At 50.9% G+C, this 20,779-nt stretch overlaps 1 protein-coding gene across 2 annotated transcripts in view; it reads right to left on the minus strand.

Moving 5' to 3' along the window:
• Positions 1-3,690: 3,690 nt before the first annotated feature.
• The window catches only part of ELL (elongation factor for RNA polymerase II), a 51,718-nt gene continuing 34,629 nt past the window's right edge, over positions 3,691-20,779 (minus strand). Inside the window, exons 6-13 of one of the 2 annotated variants that reach the window (XR_005954983.1) lie at positions 20,555-20,679; positions 17,563-17,659; positions 14,359-14,863; positions 11,804-11,870; positions 9,259-9,430; positions 8,347-8,391; positions 6,815-7,356; positions 3,691-5,913 (exon numbers count right to left, since the gene is read on the minus strand). Coding sequence is in view for 1 of the 2 variants with exons in the window: in XM_041465806.1 (XP_041321740.1) it covers positions 7,252-7,356; positions 8,347-8,391; positions 9,259-9,430; positions 11,804-11,870; positions 14,359-14,863; positions 17,563-17,659; positions 20,555-20,679 (1,116 nt within the window). In the remaining variant the exon portion in view is untranslated. Of the gene's footprint in view, positions 7,357-8,346; positions 8,392-9,258; positions 9,431-11,803; positions 11,871-14,358; positions 14,864-17,562; positions 17,660-20,554; positions 20,680-20,779 lie in introns of both variants that reach the window. The other variant, XM_041465806.1, reaches the window with a different exon arrangement.

Consider the following 20,779-nt stretch of genomic DNA (forward strand, 5'->3'; position numbering starts at 1 on the left):
CCCCTCCGCACGTGCCCACCGGCACCGGCAGCCCCGGACCCCCCGGAACCCCCGAGCCCCGGTCCCGGGGCACGTGCGGGGCTCCCCGGCCCGCGCCGGCCGCTCGTACCGGGGGGGCGGCGGGAGGTGACGGGCGGGAGGGGGAAGCGGCCGCTGACCCGGGAAGGGGAAGTGTCGCCGGGGCCGGTCCCGGGCCGGGACCGGGGGTCCCGCCGCCGCCTTCCGGCCATTGACAGCCCCGGACCGGCGGCTTCCTGCGCCCGGGACCCGCGGGCGCCTTCCCACGGCGCCGCTCCCACGGGGCTGCCCGCCCGGCACCGGCACCGGCACCGCGCCGCCCCCGGCAGGGGCACCCCGGCACCCCGCAGCCCCTATTACCCCGCCATGGGCACCCCAAAAACCACAGCACCCTGGAGCCCCCGGCGTGGTCACCCCGAAGGTCATGGCACCCCAGGGCCCCCAGCACGGACACCCCAGAGCCCCCGGCGTGGGCACCCCAAAAAGTCACGGCTCCCTGGAGCCCCCGGCGCGGCCCCCGGCAGCCCTGGCACCCCGGAGCCCGCAGGGCGGAGTGGCCACGGTGCCCCCTCCGCCCCCAGCGCCCTCCCCGGCTCCCCGCGGGCGCTGCCGGGGGGCACCGACCCCTGTGTGCGGCCGCACCCCCCGTGTGGGCCCGGGGAGCGCGGGGAGTGCCCGGGGCCGGCGCAGAGAAAGGGGTCGTGGCCGCCCCCCCGCTGGCGGCCCCCGGGGTCCCGCTGCCTTTCAATGGCCCGCCCCGCTTCAAAGGGGCCCCCGGAGCCGCAGCAACGCCCCGGCCCCCTCCCCACCCTCGCTCCCCGCAGACACGGCGAGGACAGCTCTGCCCTCCTCCGCCACCCACCCCGCTCCTCGGGGCTCGCTGCCATCGCCACCCACCCTCCGGCACGCAGCGGGACGGGACCCACCGGGACCGAGCCCCGAGGGCACCTGCGGCCGGGCGGCCGCGGGGAGAGGCGGCGGTGGAGGGCACGGCGGTGCCGGGGGGCCGCGTCCGGCCCCTTGGCCATGGAGGAACAATGATCCCTTGGTGCCGGGCTGGAGGACAAAACGAGCCCCGCGCTGGAATGCCAGTGCCTCAGCAAATTATTGAAACAAAAATAACATTTCTTTGTACAATAATCCTGGGGCGGGGAGGGTCCGGGCAGCGCTGCCAGGGGCCCAGAACTGGTATTTTTCCACTGCTTTCCTTTTTTTTTTTTTTTCCTTTTTTTTTTTTTTTTTTTTTCGCCCCCCTCCCATAACTCCCACCATTGTTCCTTCCCCCACTCCCTTCCCACTCCTCCCACGCTCGGCACCGCATGAGCGGGGCTCCCTTGTTCCCGCTCGCCCAACGCGTCCATGGGCCGGGAGCCCGGGCCGGCCGCCCAGCGCCTTCGCTCCCCAGCTGCCGGGGGCTGGCCGGGGGCCAGCGGAGCCACAGCGGAGCCATAGCGACCGGCCCCGCTCCCCCAGCAATGGTGCCCACCCCCCGCTCCCGGCAGACCCCCCGCTCCAGCCCCGGGATGGGGATCCAGGCCACGCAGCCCCCCCGGGCTTCATTCTAAGCAGGTTCAGGGGCTGCTCCTGCGGCAGCCGGAGATGCTGAGCGCAGGGACGGGCTCGGCTGGGGGGTCCTGCCTCTGTCCCCCTCCCCACAACAGGTCGGGGCCGACCCCGCCAAGCGCGGATTTGTGCCTCGCAGCAGCCTCAGCGTTCCCTTGCCACGTTTTCCTTCCTCCACAGTTGGGTTTTTTCCCCTCTGTAACACAATCCCAAGCCCTGGCCCTTCATTATATCCCTGCTGGCAGCTCCTCATCCTCCTCCCTCTCCCTGTGCCATCGCCCTCGCGGCGCTGCGTGCCCAAGGTCGGACCCACGCCTGCAAGGGAGGGGGCAGGGGGTGGTTTTGGGGGTCGTGCCCGGCGCTGGAGGTGCAGCAGCTGCTCTGGGAGAGGGACCAGCGCCATCGGACCGTGGCGAGGACAAATTATTCTAATGAGCTTCCTCCTGTAAACGAGCCACGAGCACTGAGAGGTGCCCAGGGAAAAAACCCACGGGGGAAAAATCCACAGGGGAAAAAACCCATGGGGAAAAAAAAAAAAAAAAAAACCACGGGGGGAAAAAACCCACAGTGCTGTCATCGGTTTCCAGCATCCCTAAAACCTGGCCAGGGCCTTCCCACGCCTGCGTGACCCCAGATTAGGGGCAGTTTGTGCAAGATGCGATGCAAAGTGACTTTTCCCAAGCGTGACCTGAGTTATCAGTGAATTATCAGAGCTCAGGGCTCCTCCCGAGCCTGCAGCCGGCCGGGTTTTGCCACCCGGGCGGACACGGGGATGCTCCCGGTGCGGCGCTCCCGGCTCCCGGCGGTGCCGATAAGGAGGCGGCGGCGGCAGGAGCCCGGCTGGCTCTGGCACAGCAAACGCAGCCAGTAAATTTCCACTGGGGCAGCTCCGAGTTAATGAGCTCAATGCGTGACCCCGGGCAGCGCCGGAGCTGCCAGCGGTTGGGAGGAATTCCCCAGGAAAGCTGGGAGGGGATGGGGACCCTTCCTGTGCGAGCGTCCCCGCGGGGCAGGAGCCGGCCCTGGAGCCGCTCAGCGCCCCGGGGGAAGCTCACGGAGGGTAAAGGGGGCCTGGGGTGCAGAGCTTGGCTCAGAAGCCACATCTGAAGCTAAAACTGGAGGATTTGGGGTTTTGCAAGAGCCCGGGCTCAGCTCTTGCTCCGTGGCTGAGTCCCTCCGGTGTCTCCTCGTGCCATGTCAGCTGCAAGGACACCTTTTAAAAAATAAACCAAAACGTTGTAAAAGGTTATTTGACCCCTGGATGATTGTCACCTTCTCCAGAGCGTGCTGTTTTGGAGGGACAATCCCGAATGCAGCACTTAACCCAAAGGAACACGTTATGGGCACAGGGAATGCAGGGCCAGCACCTGCGGCCTCCAGCCCTGGGTTGCTGCTCAGCCTCTGCTCCAGGAGGGAGGCAGCACGAACACAGCAAAATTCCAAAGCCATTGCACTCCTGAGTAGTTTTATCCTTGGTTTTATTCTGCCTGCTCCATCCAGCCCCAGGGATGCTGCTGAAGGCAGGCCCAGAGCAATCCACGGTGACAGCAAGGCAAGGGACACTCCTGACACAGCCCAGGCGCCGTTTGCATCCCGAGCTTTTTGGGGATGATTCAGCCAGGTGGGAGGAGGCGAGAGCTCCAGCAGGGTCTGTGCCAGGCTCTTCCCCACCTCCTGCTCCAGCAGCACCCCCAGGCTCAGCCTCAGTCCTGCAGCAGCCCCTCGGTGCATCCCGAGCATCCCTGAGCCTCCTGCTGCCCCGGGGCCACGGCCCCTCCGGGCTGAGCCCTGAGCATCCAGCGCCTCCTCCAGAGCGGCTTTTCCTCCAGAATCCCCCAGGCTGCTGCAGTGGGAAGCCCCCAGCTGGTGCCAGGGCTGGAGGCCGATCCCAGCGCAGCGTTCCAAGGAGCTGGCCCGCTCCAGGCACCTCTTCCCTCTCCTCTTTCTTACCTAGTCCCTGCTCTGACACTTGAGCTCGCTCAAGTGACCCGGTTCCTTCCCGTTTCCTGCTTCCAAGCTCCACGCCAGCCATTTATCACCTTTCCCTTTTGAGTCTCCTTGCAGGGAGAAGCACTGAAAAGAAATCCACAACCTTATTGTCTGCTTGTTTTCCAATACAGTGAATTTATTATATGTTGCAAAATCAGCATTCAGCTTTTTTAGTGTACAAAAAAAGGACACTAGCTCTTAAGAAAAAAGATTAGGAAAGCTGAAGACTATGCTGCCTTGAAATTGTAACATTTTGGCAAAGTGAAAAGCTCTTTTGTAAACTCCAACTCCATGGCTCAATATAGTTTTTATCCACAGTACAATATTACAAAGTAAAACACAGTATCAATAAGTTAAGATCATACTTAAATCACCTAGAACTGGTTTCTATTAACCCAAAAAGCACAAAATTTTGCCTAAGCTTCGTCTCTAAAAAGAAAAAAAAAAAAAAAAAAAGAAAAAAAAAAAAGGCAGATTCGACTACAATTCTTTAACACAGTCCAAAAGAAAAGTGAAGCAGGAAGTTGGTGGATGCTAATTGGGTCTCACAGTTTGGATAATTAATTAAATATTTTCAGGGTTTTTTTTTATATTCAAATTTTTTAGAAGTTCCAGAATATACATGTAAATGTACACAATACATCTTTGTATACAACTCTGTTTGCAAAAATATCTTATAGCAGATGTATAAAGATTGAGATCCATCTCTATCCCCCCCCTCCCCAAGCAACAACAAAAAAACCCCCTCCTTTCAAAATATTAAGGATCAGGAGAAGTGTTTCCATGGAAGAATTTACTCATCCTGGCTTTGGAGCTGCTGCCTCTTCTGCCATCCCGAGTTCCGCCTCCTCCGCAGTCGCAACGAAGCCCCCACCAAGCACTGGGGAAATTCAGATTTTCCACCCCAAAATCCCAGCCTTGGGCAGGGCTGGCGGTGCTGGGCTGTGCAGTGACAATCCCAGAGCAGGGCTGAGGATTTGGGAAGTTCCACATCCCCCTCATCCCCTCCTGGATCCTGAGTGGGGCTCAGGATTTGGGACATGCTAGGTCCTCCTCATCCCCTCCCAAATCCCCAGAGTGGGGCTGAGGATTTGGGACATGCTAGGTCCTCCTCATCCCCTCCCAAATCCCCAGAGCAGGGCTGAGGATTTGGGATGTGCCTGGACCTCCTCATCCCCTCCCAAATCCCGAGTGGGCCTGAGGATTTGGGATGTGCCAGGTCCTCCTCATCCCCTCCCAAATCTCCAGAGTGAGGCTGAGGATTTGGGACATGCCAGGTCCTCCTCATCCCCTCCTGGATCCAGAGTGGGGCTGAGGATTTGGGATGTTCCAGGTCCTCCTCATTCCCTCCCAAATCCCCAGAGCAGGGCTGAGGATTTGGGACAGGCCAGGTCCTCCTCATCCCCTCCCAAATCCCCAGAGCAGGGCTGAGGATTTGGGATGTTCCAGGTCCTCCTCATCCCCTCCCAAATCCCCAGAGCAGGGCTGAGGATTTGGGATGTTCCAGGTCCTCCTCATCCCCTCCCAAATCCCCAGAGCGGGGCTGAGGATTTGGGATGTTCCAGGTCCTCCTCATCCCCTCCCAGATCCCTGTGGCTCCGCTCCAGGCCAGAATTCCCGGCTGCAGTTCCTGGAGCACCGAGATTCCCAGACACATCTCCTTGCCTCCAGAACTCCCAGCGTTTTCCAGAAGCACCAGAGGCAGGAGGAGGTGCTGCCCCAAGGCTCCCTGACCTCCAGGATTGATATGGGCAGGAAGGGATGGGAGCAAAGCATTCCTGACCCCCGGGATTCCCAGCAGGAATGCCCTGGGGGGTTCTGGGGTGCTCCCCCTGTGCTCCTTGGGCAGAAGGAGCCTTCTCCACCCTCCTCCTCCATAGGTTTGGGGCTGAGGACCAGTGGAAGACTGGTGGCATTGCAAGGGCCACCGTGTCACTCTGGCTGTCACCTTTCCCTTGGAGAAGGGGATGGCCAAGCCCTGCTGAGCGCTGGATGCACAGGGAGAGACCTCAGAATAAAGTGACAAAGCAAAAGCAGTGGCCCTGGCTGTGTGACAACAATGAAATTATAATATAATAATAATAATAATTAGTCATTTTATCTCCTATTTTTAATACAGCAGATGGACCCACGTTTTGTTTGGGGCAAGGGGAAAAAAAAAAAAAAAACCAAACTCAAAACAACTCCTTGTTGTAAGAAGTGTTTCCCTCCTGAACTCTGCCATTCCTCTCCTTGAAAGGGTGAAAGGCTCTTCAGTGCAACCTCCAAGGGAAGGAGACTCCACAGGGAAGGAATCCTTTACTTTGAGATAAACGGAAGCGGGAAGAAGTCAAATCCCAAAGGCTGGCAGGATTAAAAAGGGGAGAGGGGAGAGAAAGAAAGGAACAGCAGAGTTAAAGGACACCTTTGTGCTTTTTGGAGTGTTTCTCACACCCTGGCCATACTCTAAAACGTTCCCTTCAATCCAAAGTAAAGAATTAAATAAAAAAATCAGGAAGCAGGACTGCAGGGAGAAGCTGGCTGAGATAAAGCACACCAGTGGAAGGGATCTGCGTGGGAAAACAGCACCTTACTGCTCTCACAAGGATTTGCTGCTGCCTTGCAAAGACACACACACAGACACAAAAAAAACCAAAAAAAAAATACCCCAGGAGAAAGCAGAGCACCCCCCACCCCCTCCTGTCATGGATCAAGGAATAAAGTCACTCCTTGGGGTGACTCTTGGGTCAGTTTTAGTAATACTGCAAGGAAAGGGTCCCAAGCACTTGGCCTAAAAGGAAAAGGGAGGCACAGTTTTAGAAAAAAGATGCTTTTTTTTTTTTTTCTTTGATATAAAAATAGACCATAGTCTCATTAGCAATTAACAAAATTGGCTGCCTTGGTAGAAAATTAGAAAAGTCAAAGCCAGACAGGTCTCCATCTCCCCAGCACTGGTGGCTGGAGCTGAACTGGGCAGACTGGGCAGGAGGTTTTGCACCCAAACACACAAAGCAGATAAAAAAAAGGGGATTTTGGGGTTTGGTTTTTTTTTCTTTTTTTTTTGGGATCCACCTCTGCCCTGGCCAAAGTGCTGAGCCCCCAGGGGACCCCCTGTGCTGCCAGCACCCCCCACCCCCCGAGGATGCCAATGACAAAGCAGGGCCAGACAAGGAGAGCTCAGGGAAGGAACGTGGTGTATTTCCGCGGAGCCGGGAGCACACAGCTCTCATTCCAAACAGTCCTAGCAGCAATTCCAGTTCCTCACCATTTGTAGGACAATTTTGTAACCCACGTGGAGCTGGGGAATTATTACAACTTCATGCCAAACTTTTAATCCATGAAAACTACAGATTCTTAACCTTTGGGAGCTTCGGTCACTTTAGGCAAGTTTTCCCTTAAGTGTCAAACGCTGGCTTCAAATAAGCAGAATTTTTTTCTTTTTTTTTGTTTGTTTTTTTTTTTGTTTGTTTGTTTTTGTTATCCATTTGTTACATTCCAACATTCAGAGAGGCTTAAAAACTCGGGAGGAGCGTGCTGGACGTGGACATGACAGATCTGGCATCTTAAAGTCATCCCCAAGTTCTTCAACCACGAGGAATTAATGCTCGTCTCTGAAAGGGATTTTGGGTGTATAAAAGGGAACGTAACGTCCAGGGTGACTGGATTTTGGTTTGCCCTACCCAGTCCAGGGGTGAGTGGCAGCTAAAACTGCTGCTGGTCATACTCTGCTATCAGTTTTTTGATGTGGGCCAGTTTGTTGTGGAGGTATTCGCAGCGGTTCTTCTCTTGGCTGTAGTTGGGGTTTGTCTGCAAAATAAAACAAAAAAAAAACAAAAAAGAGGAAGTGCAGAGGTGGGAAAGGTTCTGGACAAATCAAAGCTGAGCCTTGACAGCACAGAGCAGATCATGGGGTGGTTTGGGTTGGAGGGAATGCAAAGATCATCTCATCCCATGGGCAGGGACACCTTCCACTGTCCCAAGCCCCATCCAACACTTCCAGGGATCCAGGGGCAGCCACAGCTTCTCTGGGAATTCCCTCCCATTCCCTCCTAATATCCCACCTAAACCTCCCCTCTTTCAGTTTAAAACCATGGAAAGAAGCTTTTGTAGATCCCTCTTGAAAATAATCCTGTTCTGATCCAACCCAGCCAAGAACAAAATCCCTTTTCAGCATCATCCAGCTCCAGGAGCCTCCTCACAGGGAAGGAGCACACCTGAGATAGGCTCAGCCTAACTGAGCTTCCAACAATCACCACCTGCCCTCTGCCCCCACCTCTGGAACAAAGATGAACTCCCAACATGCAGGGAATATCTTCAAAGAGCTCCTAAATCCCTCAGGACAACAGGGCTCAGGACCATATTTACTTATTTAAAATAAAAACCCCCAAATCCCCACTGACGTGCGGATGCTTTGCATAAAAATACTGAAATTTTACACGCCCCAAACTCCAAAAACGTGGGGACAGAGCTCCAGACAGAGCCTGATCCCAGCTGGGATCCTGTTATCCCTCAGCCTGTGCATCTGAAACACAAACTGTTCCTTCCCTGGAGAGATAAAGGCCCTGGGTGAACACAGCCATTGTGCCACGGCCACGGCTCAGCGAGCCCCAGGATCCAGGGGCACTCCCAGCTCCCCCCAAACCCTTTCTGAGCTGCTTTTAGGGACGGGCTGGAGCTGAACAAAGATCTGCTGGAATTGCCTCAGAGCCTGGGTTTGCTCTTGGCAAGGGCCCATCTCTTTCAGTCACACCAGGGGCACCACCCAAAAGCCTTCTGTGGCCAAGGACATTCCCTTACCTTTTTAATTTTTCGATATTCCTGTAAAATTTGATCGTGGATGGTCTTAAAAAAAAAAAAAAAAAAAAAAAAAAAAAAAAAAAAAAAAAAAGAGAGGGAAAAAAAAGAGGGTATTATTTTCAGTTCTGCAGTAGGTATTTACTCAATGTACACAATTCCTCCAAATTGCAACCAAAATCTGCTGCCTCCATGGCTTCCCTGGGCAGATCCACAGGCTACAGCCAGCTCTGATTCCATGGATATCCTGGAGCTGACACAGAAGGATGAAGTCCCAGTCCCCACCTGTGACAAGCACCTGGATTCCAGGATAATTCACATTTCCAAAGCCCCAGCTGATCTTTTTTTCCCCCCCCCACCAAGATCTAAAAACAATCCAACGAGCAATTTTGCAAGGAGAAGGGCAGGAGGTTTGAGGGAGGAAGCTGTGCTTAGCACAATAGGTGCTCTGTAAAAATCTGTTTATTATCCTCGACGAGACTCACTTTTTCAAGCTAATGAATAGCTAAAACTCTTTAAAAATCACTCTGACAAGCCCAATAATGCTGCATTATTAAGATCAAAGATTGCAGAGGAACAGATGACCCCGTGCTAACTCCCCTTCCAGCCCTGATACGCTCCCATATGTGCAAATATGAGTTTTTCTGGCTGGGATACACTAATAGCTTCCAGCAGCTTTTGGCTAAGGACACCAATTGTCTCACTGAGGCCTTTCCTTGTCAACAAGTCCCATGATGTGGCTCCAGCCTGAAAAAGGAGCAGCACAGAGCTGGGTTAGGAGCATTCCCCAAAGCTGTCAGCTGTGTGCACGTTCCCCAGCAGCTCCGAGGCTGGAATTCAGACACCGACCCAGCCCAAAGAGAGCAAACCAAAGACCTGCAGCTCCGAAAGGAGCTTTTACACCTCTGCTCCTACCTTGTATTCCTCAGAGCCCTGCAGAAGCTGCTTCAGCTTGGCATCCAGCTGGGTGAACCGTCGGGTTATCCGCTCTATCCGGGCGTGCAAGTCCCGGTACTCGTTGTACTCCGCGTTGAAGTCGTTTTTGTAGCTCTGACGCTGCTCCGAGGAGGAAATGGCTGCGTATTTTCTGCAAGGGGGAAAAGGGTTTGGTCACTGGGTTTTGAGGAGGGGAATTGGTTTTAGGGGGATTGGTTTTAGGGGGGGTTGGTTTGGGGGGTTTGGTTTTAGGGGGGGATTGGTTTTAGGGGATTCTCTCTGGGTTGCCGAGCATGGAGGGATGAGCGTGGAAATAAAATCATGGATAATTTAGGATCATCCAAATGGGGTTTTGGGAAGGAATTCTTCACTGTGAAGGGTCTGGGATGGAATTCCCAGAGAAGCTGTGGTTGCCTCACGCCTGGAAGTGTTTGGAGCACCCTGGGGTAGTGGAAGGTGCCTGTGCCCGTGGCAGGGGTGGGACTGGATGGGTTTCAGCTCATTCCAGCCCAAACCATTCCAGGATTAAAGCTGGAAAAGCCCTCCAAGATCAAATCCCAAGCACTGCCAAGGCCACCACTAAACCACATCCCCAAGTGCCACATCCACATGGCTTAAATCCCTCCAGGGATGGTGATTCCCTGTCCCAGTGAAGAAATTCTCCCTAATAATCCCATCCAAACCCCCCTGGTGCAGCTTGAGGCCGTTTCCTCTCATCCTGACTTAAAAGTAGCAAATCACAGAGGCAACCACCAAGGATTGCTGCCTTGACCTCCTGTAAAACAAACAATGTTTGCTCCCAAAACTTCCTATCTCTGCCAGATAGGGTGGAATGGGCAGGTACAGCCAAGCCTGGAGCAGCTGGGGGTGGAGGAGGACACTCAGATAGTGCTGCTACAGCTTCTCTGACTCCTGCTGGCCCGCAGAACATGGAGTTCTGCATCTGTGCCAGGCATTGGAACAGCAGGAATATGATGCTTCCAGTGTTAAGAGTCTTTAAAGGAACACAAAAAGCATTGAGCCATCGTTGCAAAATGCTGGCAGGGTGATTATGTGGCAAGAACACCACAAGAAACCACGGTGAGGAGTTTTATTTTTTTTTTTTCCCCACCAGCAACTCTATTTCCAGCACCTTCTAGAGACACTTGATGTGTCCTGAGCTCAGGTTGAACTGATGTGCCTTTGGGGGCCTTTTGGAAGTTATTCTGCTCAACAAGAAGCCATTAAAGCTGATATTTACAGCTCTCTCTGAAGGTAAAACTCATCTTTTGGTAGGTGATGGCTCAGATTTGTCTCCCTGCTCTGGCTGCTGCAGGGCCAGCGTGGTGCCTGAACATGGAAAAGCTGATTTAGGCCTCAAATTAAGGGGAAAACTTTCAGTTTTTTAACTTTTTATGTGCTCTAAACTTCTAGAACAGGCTCCTTGCCAGGGATAAAGAACCATCCACACAGGATAAAGAGCATCAAACAGCAGTGACAGGTTTTAGAATTTGAGGAGCTGGGCACAAACCAGTCAGATCACACTGGGTGAGACCACAGAGCTCCCAGAGCTCAGAAACCTCTCCCAGTTTCTTTGGGGAGGGCCCAAGGAGCTGCAATATCCCATTCTGGATCCCATTTTGCAATATCCCATTTTGGGAGGGATCAGCACGTGGGTGAGAGAAAAAAAAAAACAACACCTCCAGCCACACAAATTCTGTGGAACAACCCTAAAAATGTCACCTTGAAGGGGTTGTTTGTATGGCTGATCCAGCCCAGCAAAGCAGAAACCACAGCAGAAACCTTTATCTGCCCTAGAGCTTCCTCCTCCTCCTCCTCCTCCATCCCTTCCCTCCCAGCAATCCCAGCACAGCCAAACCAGCTCTGATGGAAACAACCCCAAGGCTGGGACATGAACAGGGAATTTTCCCCCCCAGCTACAAGTTTTTCCCTACCCCAAAGCTTTATTTAGAACAGGTTTGGGTTTATGCAGATTTTGGGCTTCCTTCACAGGGATTTTTTTGGGCTTTGGTTGTTTAATTAACCTCGAGGGGATCTGATTAAAGAGTCAAGAAACAACTCAGATCCTAACCCAGGGGTTAGAGCCTCCCAGGAAAGAATATTTCACTGCTTTATGGAGATGATCTTGGCTCTGAAGAGGGCAAGAATTAACAAACCACCCCAAATCCTTCCTTGCCCTGCCTTCCCCAGCACAAAAGCAGATTATTCCCTCTCCAAGTTCCCAGCTGGAACGTGGAGATGTTTAATCCTTACAAACCCCTCAAAGGTATGAAATGTTTCTTGAAGTGCTTAAACAATTTATAGGAGATAACCTTGAACTCCTCAAGGAGGTAAAAACCAGCTTTGATATCAAGTTTAGTCTCAACTATTAACCTGCAGAGCTGGGTTTACTCTTTTCCTTACACCCACTTAACAAAGTTCTATCAAATGACACAAAAAGTCCAACAAAAATCCCCAGCACGTTGTGATTTCTTAGCTTGAAACATGATCCCAAAGTGATGAAGCAACTGATAAAAATACTTACAATAAATAATCTGGCATTTCTGAAGTTGATGTTGGTACACTAGAATTATTGCATGTTCCATTTAAACCTGAAAAAATAAAGATTTGTTTATAGACGTTCTTAAACTTCAAAGCTCTTTGCAATTCAGCTTCAAACTCGTAAAACTTGCCTGCAATATACAGTTTATGGAATTCTAAAGGATTTCTGTTTTGCTTGGAACTGACAGAGGCAGAGGAGCCACAACAAGGTGGCTGAAAGTTCAAGGCTCCTCCAGTATTTGTCTGTCAGCAAAACAACACCAACATCAGCCTGTGCACCGAGCAGGGAAAAAATCTGAATTAATTGGTGGATAAACAGTGCCTGGAGTGAGATAACACTGAGAGCACCACTGGGGAGCAGGAAAACACAGCCCTGAGCCCAGAGAGCTGAGCTGGGCAAGGTGAACCTTCTGTTCTCCTGCTTCTACACTTGAGACATTCCTCTGGCATCTCCAGGGAGAGATTCCTGAATGAAAATCCCAGAGTCCCACAGAGAGGATTTTAGGGAATGCAGCTCCAAACACAAATCCAGGCATTAAAGAATGTTCAGAAACTGAAGGAAGAACAGAATAAACCTAAAGCAGGCTCATCCTCCACATCCACCAAGCAGTGCAGGGTAAACGTGGAGGGGGAAAGCAGCTGGATCCACGTTTGGAAAGGGATATTTTCCACAAATTATTAGAAACGTGTGTCACATTCCAAACCCTCAGCAGATCCAGCTGCACAACCTGAGTCAGCAGTACCCCGACTGCATCCTTAAAAAGATGGAATTTCCTCTGAATTTCCAGGGAAAAGCTTTCCTGAGCAGGATGGGAGAATGGCACAACCCCAGAGTTTCTGAAACCATCCCAATCCCAAATTCCTGCTGCAGCTCCTCCTGCTTTTCCCCCCCTTTCCTGACCACAGCTTGGAAGATGCAGAACAGGGTTTAAGGATGGTGGAAGGGACACAGGAGGTTTATTTTGCCTGTGAGTGCCACCTACTGACTGAAAGGACCCCAAAGGTCCCTCCAGAGGCTCTGGAACAAAATTCCTGGGAGAAACTCCCACTCCTGGCAGGAGCTGTCCCTGCCCAAGGCAGGTGGTGGAACTAGATGATCTTTAAGGTCCTTCCAACCCAAACTTTTTGTGATTTTTTGCTTCCCTACAGCTCCAGGGGGGAATCTGGGGAAGGAGCAGGATGAGGTTGGTGCTGCCCACAGAAGGAAAACATCCCAGTTGTGGCTGTCCAGGATCCAAGCAGGACTGACCACATCCTGTTTATGATTGCTCCCAGCCCAGCTTGCATTTGTTACCTCAAAACAGCAGCAGCAACAAACCCCAACCCCCAATAATTAACAAAAATCCAGGAATTAAACAGTAAAGAGAAGCAGAAAAGGTGGTGGAGGAGGCTCAGCAATTTCCCAGGATTTTGGGTATTTATAAGAGAAAAAGAGAGACTGTGTGAGTGTCTCTCCAGAACCACTCCAGAGGCTCATGGGGAAGAGAAACAACGTGGAAAAAACACAAGAGCCACAGAAAAAAACCTGGGATTGACACAAAAGTAGAAGAATTCTCAGTTCTGCAGTGCCACACAGCCATCAGCCCCACGGACTGTCCTGAGCAGTCACTGCTGAGCCATCAGAATGCATTTTGTCACTGCTGCAAAGCCTGTGGGGAAGGGGAGGGCTGGGAGCAGCTCAATCCCAACAGTCTGAGAAGTTCCCCCTTTCCAGGAATCCAGCAAACCAGTCTCCATTCCAAAATATTGTCCTTTTGGAGCCAAAACTGGAGGATTTTGATGTACCAAAGAGGAAGGGAAATGTAGAAAATAGTAACAGGGTGAAGGAAAACGCACAAAGGAATTTAACAGATATTCCCAGAGGCTGCAGGGAAAGTCCCAGTGCTCTGGGGAGCTGTAACAAACAGCAGAAAACATGGAAACAGCAGGAAAAGGAATGGATGGGATCAGCCAAGAAATATTCTCTGCTCTGACTTCTAAGCTGCCTTTGGAATAGTGGCTTGATGGAAAATGTTTTCACCCCACCTCAGTGAGATTCACTGCTGTGTCAGTCCTTGGATAAATAAATCCCCAGCCCAGTGGGATGTGAGGAAGCTTTTCCAGCCTGGAAGAGCTGGTTCTCCACTGCTTTAACAGCATTTATCACCAGGTTTATCTATCATTTCTTTTGTAGCCAATTTTAAAAGCTTTTGTGAGTAACTTTTCATTAAAAACCCAAACAACAGTCATCACAACAGCCAACACAAGCGCTGCACTGCTCTTCCCACTGCTCCCAGCCTTTCATCCCCACAGATTATCCCAGCTTTTAATTTAACCAGGAGAAACATGACACGCTCTGAGGCAGCTCCAAAAGGTTAAACAGGAAAAACCTGATAGCCTGTGTGGAGAGGAAGCACCTCTGGTGATTTGGAAGGAGGACAGCGCTGGCATTTGGGTCCCCAGAGCACCTGGGACGGCCCAGGATGTGCCCATTATTCCTCCAGGGAATCCTGGCATCACACCCAGCCAACACCAAAGCACCTCTGGGCCCCCACTCACCTGGGACCTGCTCCTGGGGAACACTAACTAAGTCAGCATTTTTTATTACTTCACAGTTCTGCTTCTCCTCTTTGCACTTCTCCTCGCTCTTCTTCTCCTTCCTCTCCTTCTCCTTGTCTTTGTGCTTTTTGGATTTTTTCTTGGATTTGACGTAGGAGCCGCAGTTGTGTTTGCTGCTCTGGGCACAGTCTGTGGGCAGGGGGTGACTCAGTCTCTCGGGAGGCTCCGTGCTGCTCTCACAGTCTCTGCCGTTGTGAGTCAGGTCGTTGCTGACATCCGAGAGGGGATCGTGGGGCCTGGGCAGCTCCAGGGCCGGGAGGGAGGAGCTGGAGCTCACGGGGGGCTCGGGCAGAGCCGGGGGCAGGGCAGGGGGGGCCAGGCTGTCCTTCCCGTTGGAGGAATTCAGCTTCCCGTTGAGAGTGGGTTGGGTTCTGTGAGCCAAATGGGAGATCCTGGGCTTTTTGTTGGCCAGGGGGTCGATGAACTCCACAGGTAAGGGTCGTTTCTGTTAGGGAGAGGGGGGGGAAAAAAGGAGAAATAAATGGCCTTGAAGGTGCAGGAGTGGAGCTGGGTGTTGCCACTAGGTGGTGGTGCAATACAGGGGAGAAGGATGAATATCCTCGGGAAAAGCAGCTTATCCATCCCAAGCTGCTTCCCAGAGCCCAGGGTTTGGTGGGACAGCTTAAAAAATCCCATCAGCAATTCCTGACCCCCCCTATTATCCACAGCCCCAGCCTGCTCTCACTGCAGCTTCTTTCAAACCCAGCCCTTTGGAACTCAAACCCTGCAGCCTCCCTCCCCCTGTTCCAGGCAATTAGAGATTGGAAATATCCCTGGAAGTGCCCAAGGCCAGGCTGGACAGGGCTTGGAGCACCCTGGGACAGTGAAAGGTGTCCCTGCCCATGGCAGGGGTGGCACTGGATGAGCTTTAAGCTCCCTTCCAACCCAAACAACTCCAGGATAAAAACATCTGTCCTGAGCACTCCAAAGTCCCTGTGAAGGAAAAACGTGCTCAGCCCTCTGGAGCAAGGAGGGATTCATCAGTTCTGCATTTTATTCCCAGCTCTGTGGCCAAGAGCTCCAACCCTTCCCCGCTCCTTCCTCTTCTCAAGAGCGAGGCATTGCCCGGAAGAGGGGAGGAAGTGCCAAGTGCTCAGAATTTCAGTTCTCAGAATTTCAGGCAAAAGGGGACATCTAGAAAGCCACGTCACAGGGGCCAACGTGATCTGAGCAACCCTTTTTTGAGCAAGGGTAGAGAAGGAAGTGGTTCCCAGCTGTGCCCACACCTTGGAGGCAGCTGCCTCCAGCCTGGAAAAGCTGCTCCATGGAAGAAGCCATCCATCAGGCTCAGCCCAGCCAAAACCACCCTCACTGTGTGCCCACCTGGCAGCTCTGGGGCTGCAACAGCTCTCAGCCAAAGATGATTTTGTGCCCAGAGGAAAACAAGCGATAGCTCTGGGTATTTCTTTTGGATAATCCATTATTTTCTTTCTGTCTCAGGCAGGATCGCGACGTGTTTGTGAATGGAAATGTTGTTCCATCCAGCTGGATGGTGGCTGGAGCAGCCCCTAATTCCCTCTTTTTCACCTGGATTTTTCTCTCTCTTTGCTAACTCAGGGGTCTTGAGGACACTGCTCGGTGCCAGGAATTCTTTCCACCTGTCAGGGTAATTAAGGAAGAGCTGCTGGTTCTGCCACTGAGCTCAAGGGGCAAGGACAGCACGTCCGACCGGCTTGGCAACATCACCTCCCCCAGGAGGGGCCATCTCCATCTGCAGGGCTCTGAACAGGTGACAGAGCTCAAAAATCTGCCACATTTTACAACCTTTTCTCTAAAAACAACCGATATCTGCTTCTCCAAACTCATCTCTCTGGTTAGGAGGGTTATATACATCCATTTTCTAGAATTACCAGACCGATCCTCTTCACCTTCATTCCACAGATGAACCTTCCCAAAATATTCTGCATTCCAGCCTACCAAATCCCAATCCTCTGCTGGCACTGCACCCATTACAAACCATTTCTCTAAATAGAAACTACAGCCAGAGAGTATTAAAAAAGTGACAGCTCACAATGCTGTGGTTTGCTGTCTGACACGACAGAATCATGCTGGAAACATTTCTATTCCACATTGGGTTGTCCCTGTTTCACCAGCCTTTCCTAAATCCAACCCAACCAACCACCCAAAGTTTCAGCTGGGTCATTCTGAGAGATAAAAACCTCACCCTAAAGACCTTTGAATCCTTAAAATATGGACAGCCAGAGAAACAAGATGATTTTTCAACCTTAAAAAAATGACACAAGACCAGGATCTTTCAGAGCTAACTTGAAGGTGATCATTCTTCATTCACCAGGAACATGCCCACAGCAGAGCAGGAGAGGATTTGGAATCAGCTACCTGGCAAACAAGTTACACAGTCCTTGTTCTCAACCAGAGAACTGCCTCTCTCTCAGTGCCAGAGAGCACATAATTTCTTTACCTGTTAATATTCTTTGCCACTAATCCTCGGTGCGTCTGTCCAGACAAGCAGGCATTACACATTCCATTGGCAGGAGAAGAATAAATACTCAACTTGTCTGGGCTGACCCACACTGGAAGAAGGGAAGGCAGAACGTTTCACAACGCCAGCAACGCCTGTGCTGGGAGATCCTGGGAGAAGTGGGGACAAAACTCTGCTTGACACACGTCAAACGTGGCTCCTGTGTGGTTTATGGTCATGGAAAAAACAGGCAAAATGTTCTTTTCACAGCTCCCTGCTCTGGCATCTCCCAGGCAGGAGCAGCCCAACCTGCCCCTGATCTGTCATGGCAATTAGGCTGCAAAAGGTCAAGGGTTTTAATAACTCAGCCATGTTTGGGAGCTGCTTATTACAGCTTCGTTCCACTCAATTATTAGTAATGAGGAAAACACAAGCTCCTTCTCCCAGGAACTCCAGGAGGGATGGAGGCACTGCAAAAGGAATTTAGCCCTTAAAAACTAAACCTGAGCCTCATTGTCAGAGATCCTCCCCACAGGCCCACGTCCAGAGGAGAAACAGATGCTGAGCAAAGCCAGAATGAGACTCCAAGTTAATAAAACAGAAATAAAACCCCAAGGACCTCCTGACCCGGCAGCAGGTGATTACAGGGTGCAGACAGGCACAGCTCAGCCTGGACCCAGGGCCAGCAGCAAAACCCATCAGGGGCTGGGAGGGGGATCACCCACCTGAGGGGGAGAGCTGGAGTTGAGGGTGTCCTTCGGAGGGCTCAGGGAAGGAGCTTCTCCCTGGAAAGCGCCGCTGTTCTGGGGCTGGCACAGCTTCCTGCAAAACACAACGGGGCTGGTCACTGCCCGTGCCAAGGGGACAGGTGGCACTGCACACCTGGGGCTCTTCCTGGCCTCAAACTCTGCTGGAAGGTGCCACGAAGGAGCTCGGTCAGGCTCTGGTCTCTGACAAAATCCGGGGAGGAGAAACTACTACGGGAAAATATCACGGATAAATTGGAATTCCTCATCTCTTTCTTGCTTTCCCATGATTTTTGTGGCTCTTTTGGCAATGGAAGCAACACCTTGGAGCTCTTGGGACACATGAAAGGATTCCCTGTTGAATTTGGAACTCCTTTTTTAACCATTTTACATTTTTTCTCTTGAACTGGTGACGTAAGAATTAAAACAAATTAATTCCAGCCTCAGAAACATAATTCACACGGAGATCAGTGAAAGTGGCATTGAATTTGAAGGTGTAAAGGATATCAGATATTATTCCTGCTGACTGAAATACAGCTCAGGGAGACATTAATTAAACAAATTTCTGCTGAGTGTTTGCTTTCTGAGACAACTCAGAAAGCAAAGCCCACTGAAGAGGGGCTGAAACTCAAGCTCAGAGGTTGAGGAATAAGTTCTCTCACTCATTAGCATCATTAAAACAACATTTTATGGCAACAGGAGCCCTTTCAGCAGCGAGCTCCTCTGGGTCCTGGAAAAGCAGCATTATAACAGGAACTGCTGAGGTATTATTGGTCCACCAGGATTTACATTTTGGGCTTCCCAATAATACTTTTAAGTTGCATCACGCAAAACAGAGCTACTCTGGGCTGTATTTGTGGTATTGGACAAAAGAAAAAAAACCTTTTGTAGCAACAAAAAGTACAATTAGAATCACCTGAATTCCCCTCCAGGCTGGGTCTCTGCTCCTCTGCAGATCTCAGAGTATTTTGACACCAGACTGCCCCTCAATTAATCATTCCCCCGCCCCCCAAAAAAAAACCTACTCTTGCATCAAGTTGCAGCTGACAAACTGAAAAAACAAAATAGAATTCAGGGTTAAAGGTTTTAATAAAGCAGCTCTGCAGTCAGTTTGTCAGGAGCTGTGGAGCCTGAATAACCCCACTTTTAAATTCTCCCACAAGCAACTGGAATCAGCATTAAAGCTCACTCATATCCTTTAAACATTGGGAAGATTTATCTCAGAGATAACGCTCAGGACTTGACAAGATCTGGCTTTTAACCTGAGCTTGAACCTTGGGCTGTGCTCCAGCAATATTTAGACATCTGCAGTGTCACCACTGTCCTGGCTTTGTTTAATTTTATTTAAAACAACCTCAGCAGCCACAGATCAACTCAAGGAAAGGACCTGGGGACGGTGAACATGGGGACACTGATACTGCCCAAACACCCCAGTGAAAGTGGCTTTTGGAGCAAGACTGTCACACCTTCTAATTGTTAATTATGGATTTAAGGAGTCATGAAAGCACTGAGTTCAGCAGAGGAAAGATCTCAGGGAATCCTGGAATGGTTTGGGATGGAGGGACCTGAAAGCTCAGCCAGTTACAGGCTGGGACACCTCCCACAGCCCAGGCTCCTCCAGGGTGACAGAGGGATGGAAAACATAAAAAAAGGAGGAAAAACGAGCTGGTTTAACCCAAGCCTAGTTAGACCCAGCTTTAGTATCTGCAGATGTGTTAATTAGTGCAGCTGCTGAGGCACTGAGTGGCCCTGAAATCCAGGAGGACCTGGAACAATTGGGTGGTGATGCAGACCCTGCTGCCTCCTGTGCCCTTTTTCTGTTTTTCTCCTGTCTTCAACCCAACATGTTTTTTTTTCCCATTTTGGAGCCTCATTACCTGCACTGCCTGAGCAGGGTTTTGTTTGTACAGTTGAATACATCCTTTCCAAGGTCTATTTTTAGACCCTGGACTAAGAGAATGCCACAATTCTAGAAAAAGGAGTAAACATGGCTTTTCTACAGGGAGAAATTCACTTTGGGTATTTTTTTTTTTTTTTGAAAGCCATAAAGATTGCATGGCAGTTGTATTTTTTCTTTTAATTATAATTTCACATCAAGGCCATTTAAATGAGTTTTGATTTTTCCCTGAGCACACCAAAGCACTTGGAGTGCAAGTTTTCTGTTGGTTTAAAAAGTCTCATCTCCAAGTCAATTGTGCTTTTAAATCATGGGAAGTGCTCAAACAGAGCATGCTGTGCTTCAGCTTAACCAAAAGTGCAATAAAATAAAGCACAAGTAAAAGCTCTGCCTGCATGACAAAATCTGAACCAAGACACTGAAAAATATCAACACTGAGAGCAGAATTCTGTGTAAAACTGGAAGATTTCTTTCCCTGCCAGCCAGAAGCTTCCAAGCTTGGAGGCTTCACCTAAGGAAAATATCTCTAGAGGGAAAAAAATTTCAGCAATAAGGATGAACTGAGTCAGTTGAGGGCTGTTCCAGGAGGGAACAGGGGAACAGAGATCACACTCCAAGCAGGACAACCAGCAGGATTTTAAAGGGATTTATCCCTACAGAACAACCTCTTGCTTTTCCACACATCCACGATTTCAACCCAATCTCAGATTTAGGGATGAAACACTTCAGCCTGCACAGGAAGATGTGGAAAAAAGGAAGGAGAGTTTCAAAGGAGAGCTGAGCTGGAGACATTTAATCCCCTCATCTCCCAGCATTTTAGACCAGCAGTGTTAACTCTACCAGCTCTGCTCCCTGGCAGGTCTCCCCCAAGCTTTGCCCCCAGTGATTTAAAAACAGCCCAGGATGACGTGAAGAGTGGATCCACTTGGATTTTCAAGTTTAGTCCACTCCTACAGGTCCCTGGGTGATGGACAGTTTAAAATCAAGTCAAAGTAAGTCACACACTCAACTTACAGACCCTGATTTACAGAACCTTCCCTGGATGATATCACAGAGAAGAAAATGGATAATTACCTAACGAGGATCCTCTTCAACAACTGCTGATCTCCTTCTGAGTAGCCAGGCCAGTCCTTCTGCACTTCTTTGTATACACAATCTTTCAGTGTGAAAGTGCTGTCCTTGGCACTCAGATTTGCCACCTGGAACAGAAGGAATTTGGAAAACCATCATTAGGCTTTCATTTTCTCACTTCCTCCACCAAACAAGAGCTAAGATGAAGGTAAAATCTGAGCAGACTTA

The sequence above is a fragment of the Pyrgilauda ruficollis genome, unplaced genomic scaffold, assembly GCF_017590135.1.
Source record: "Pyrgilauda ruficollis isolate IOZ18807 unplaced genomic scaffold, ASM1759013v1 scaffold192, whole genome shotgun sequence".
In the NCBI taxonomy this organism is placed as follows: Eukaryota; Metazoa; Chordata; class Aves; order Passeriformes; family Passeridae; genus Pyrgilauda; species Pyrgilauda ruficollis.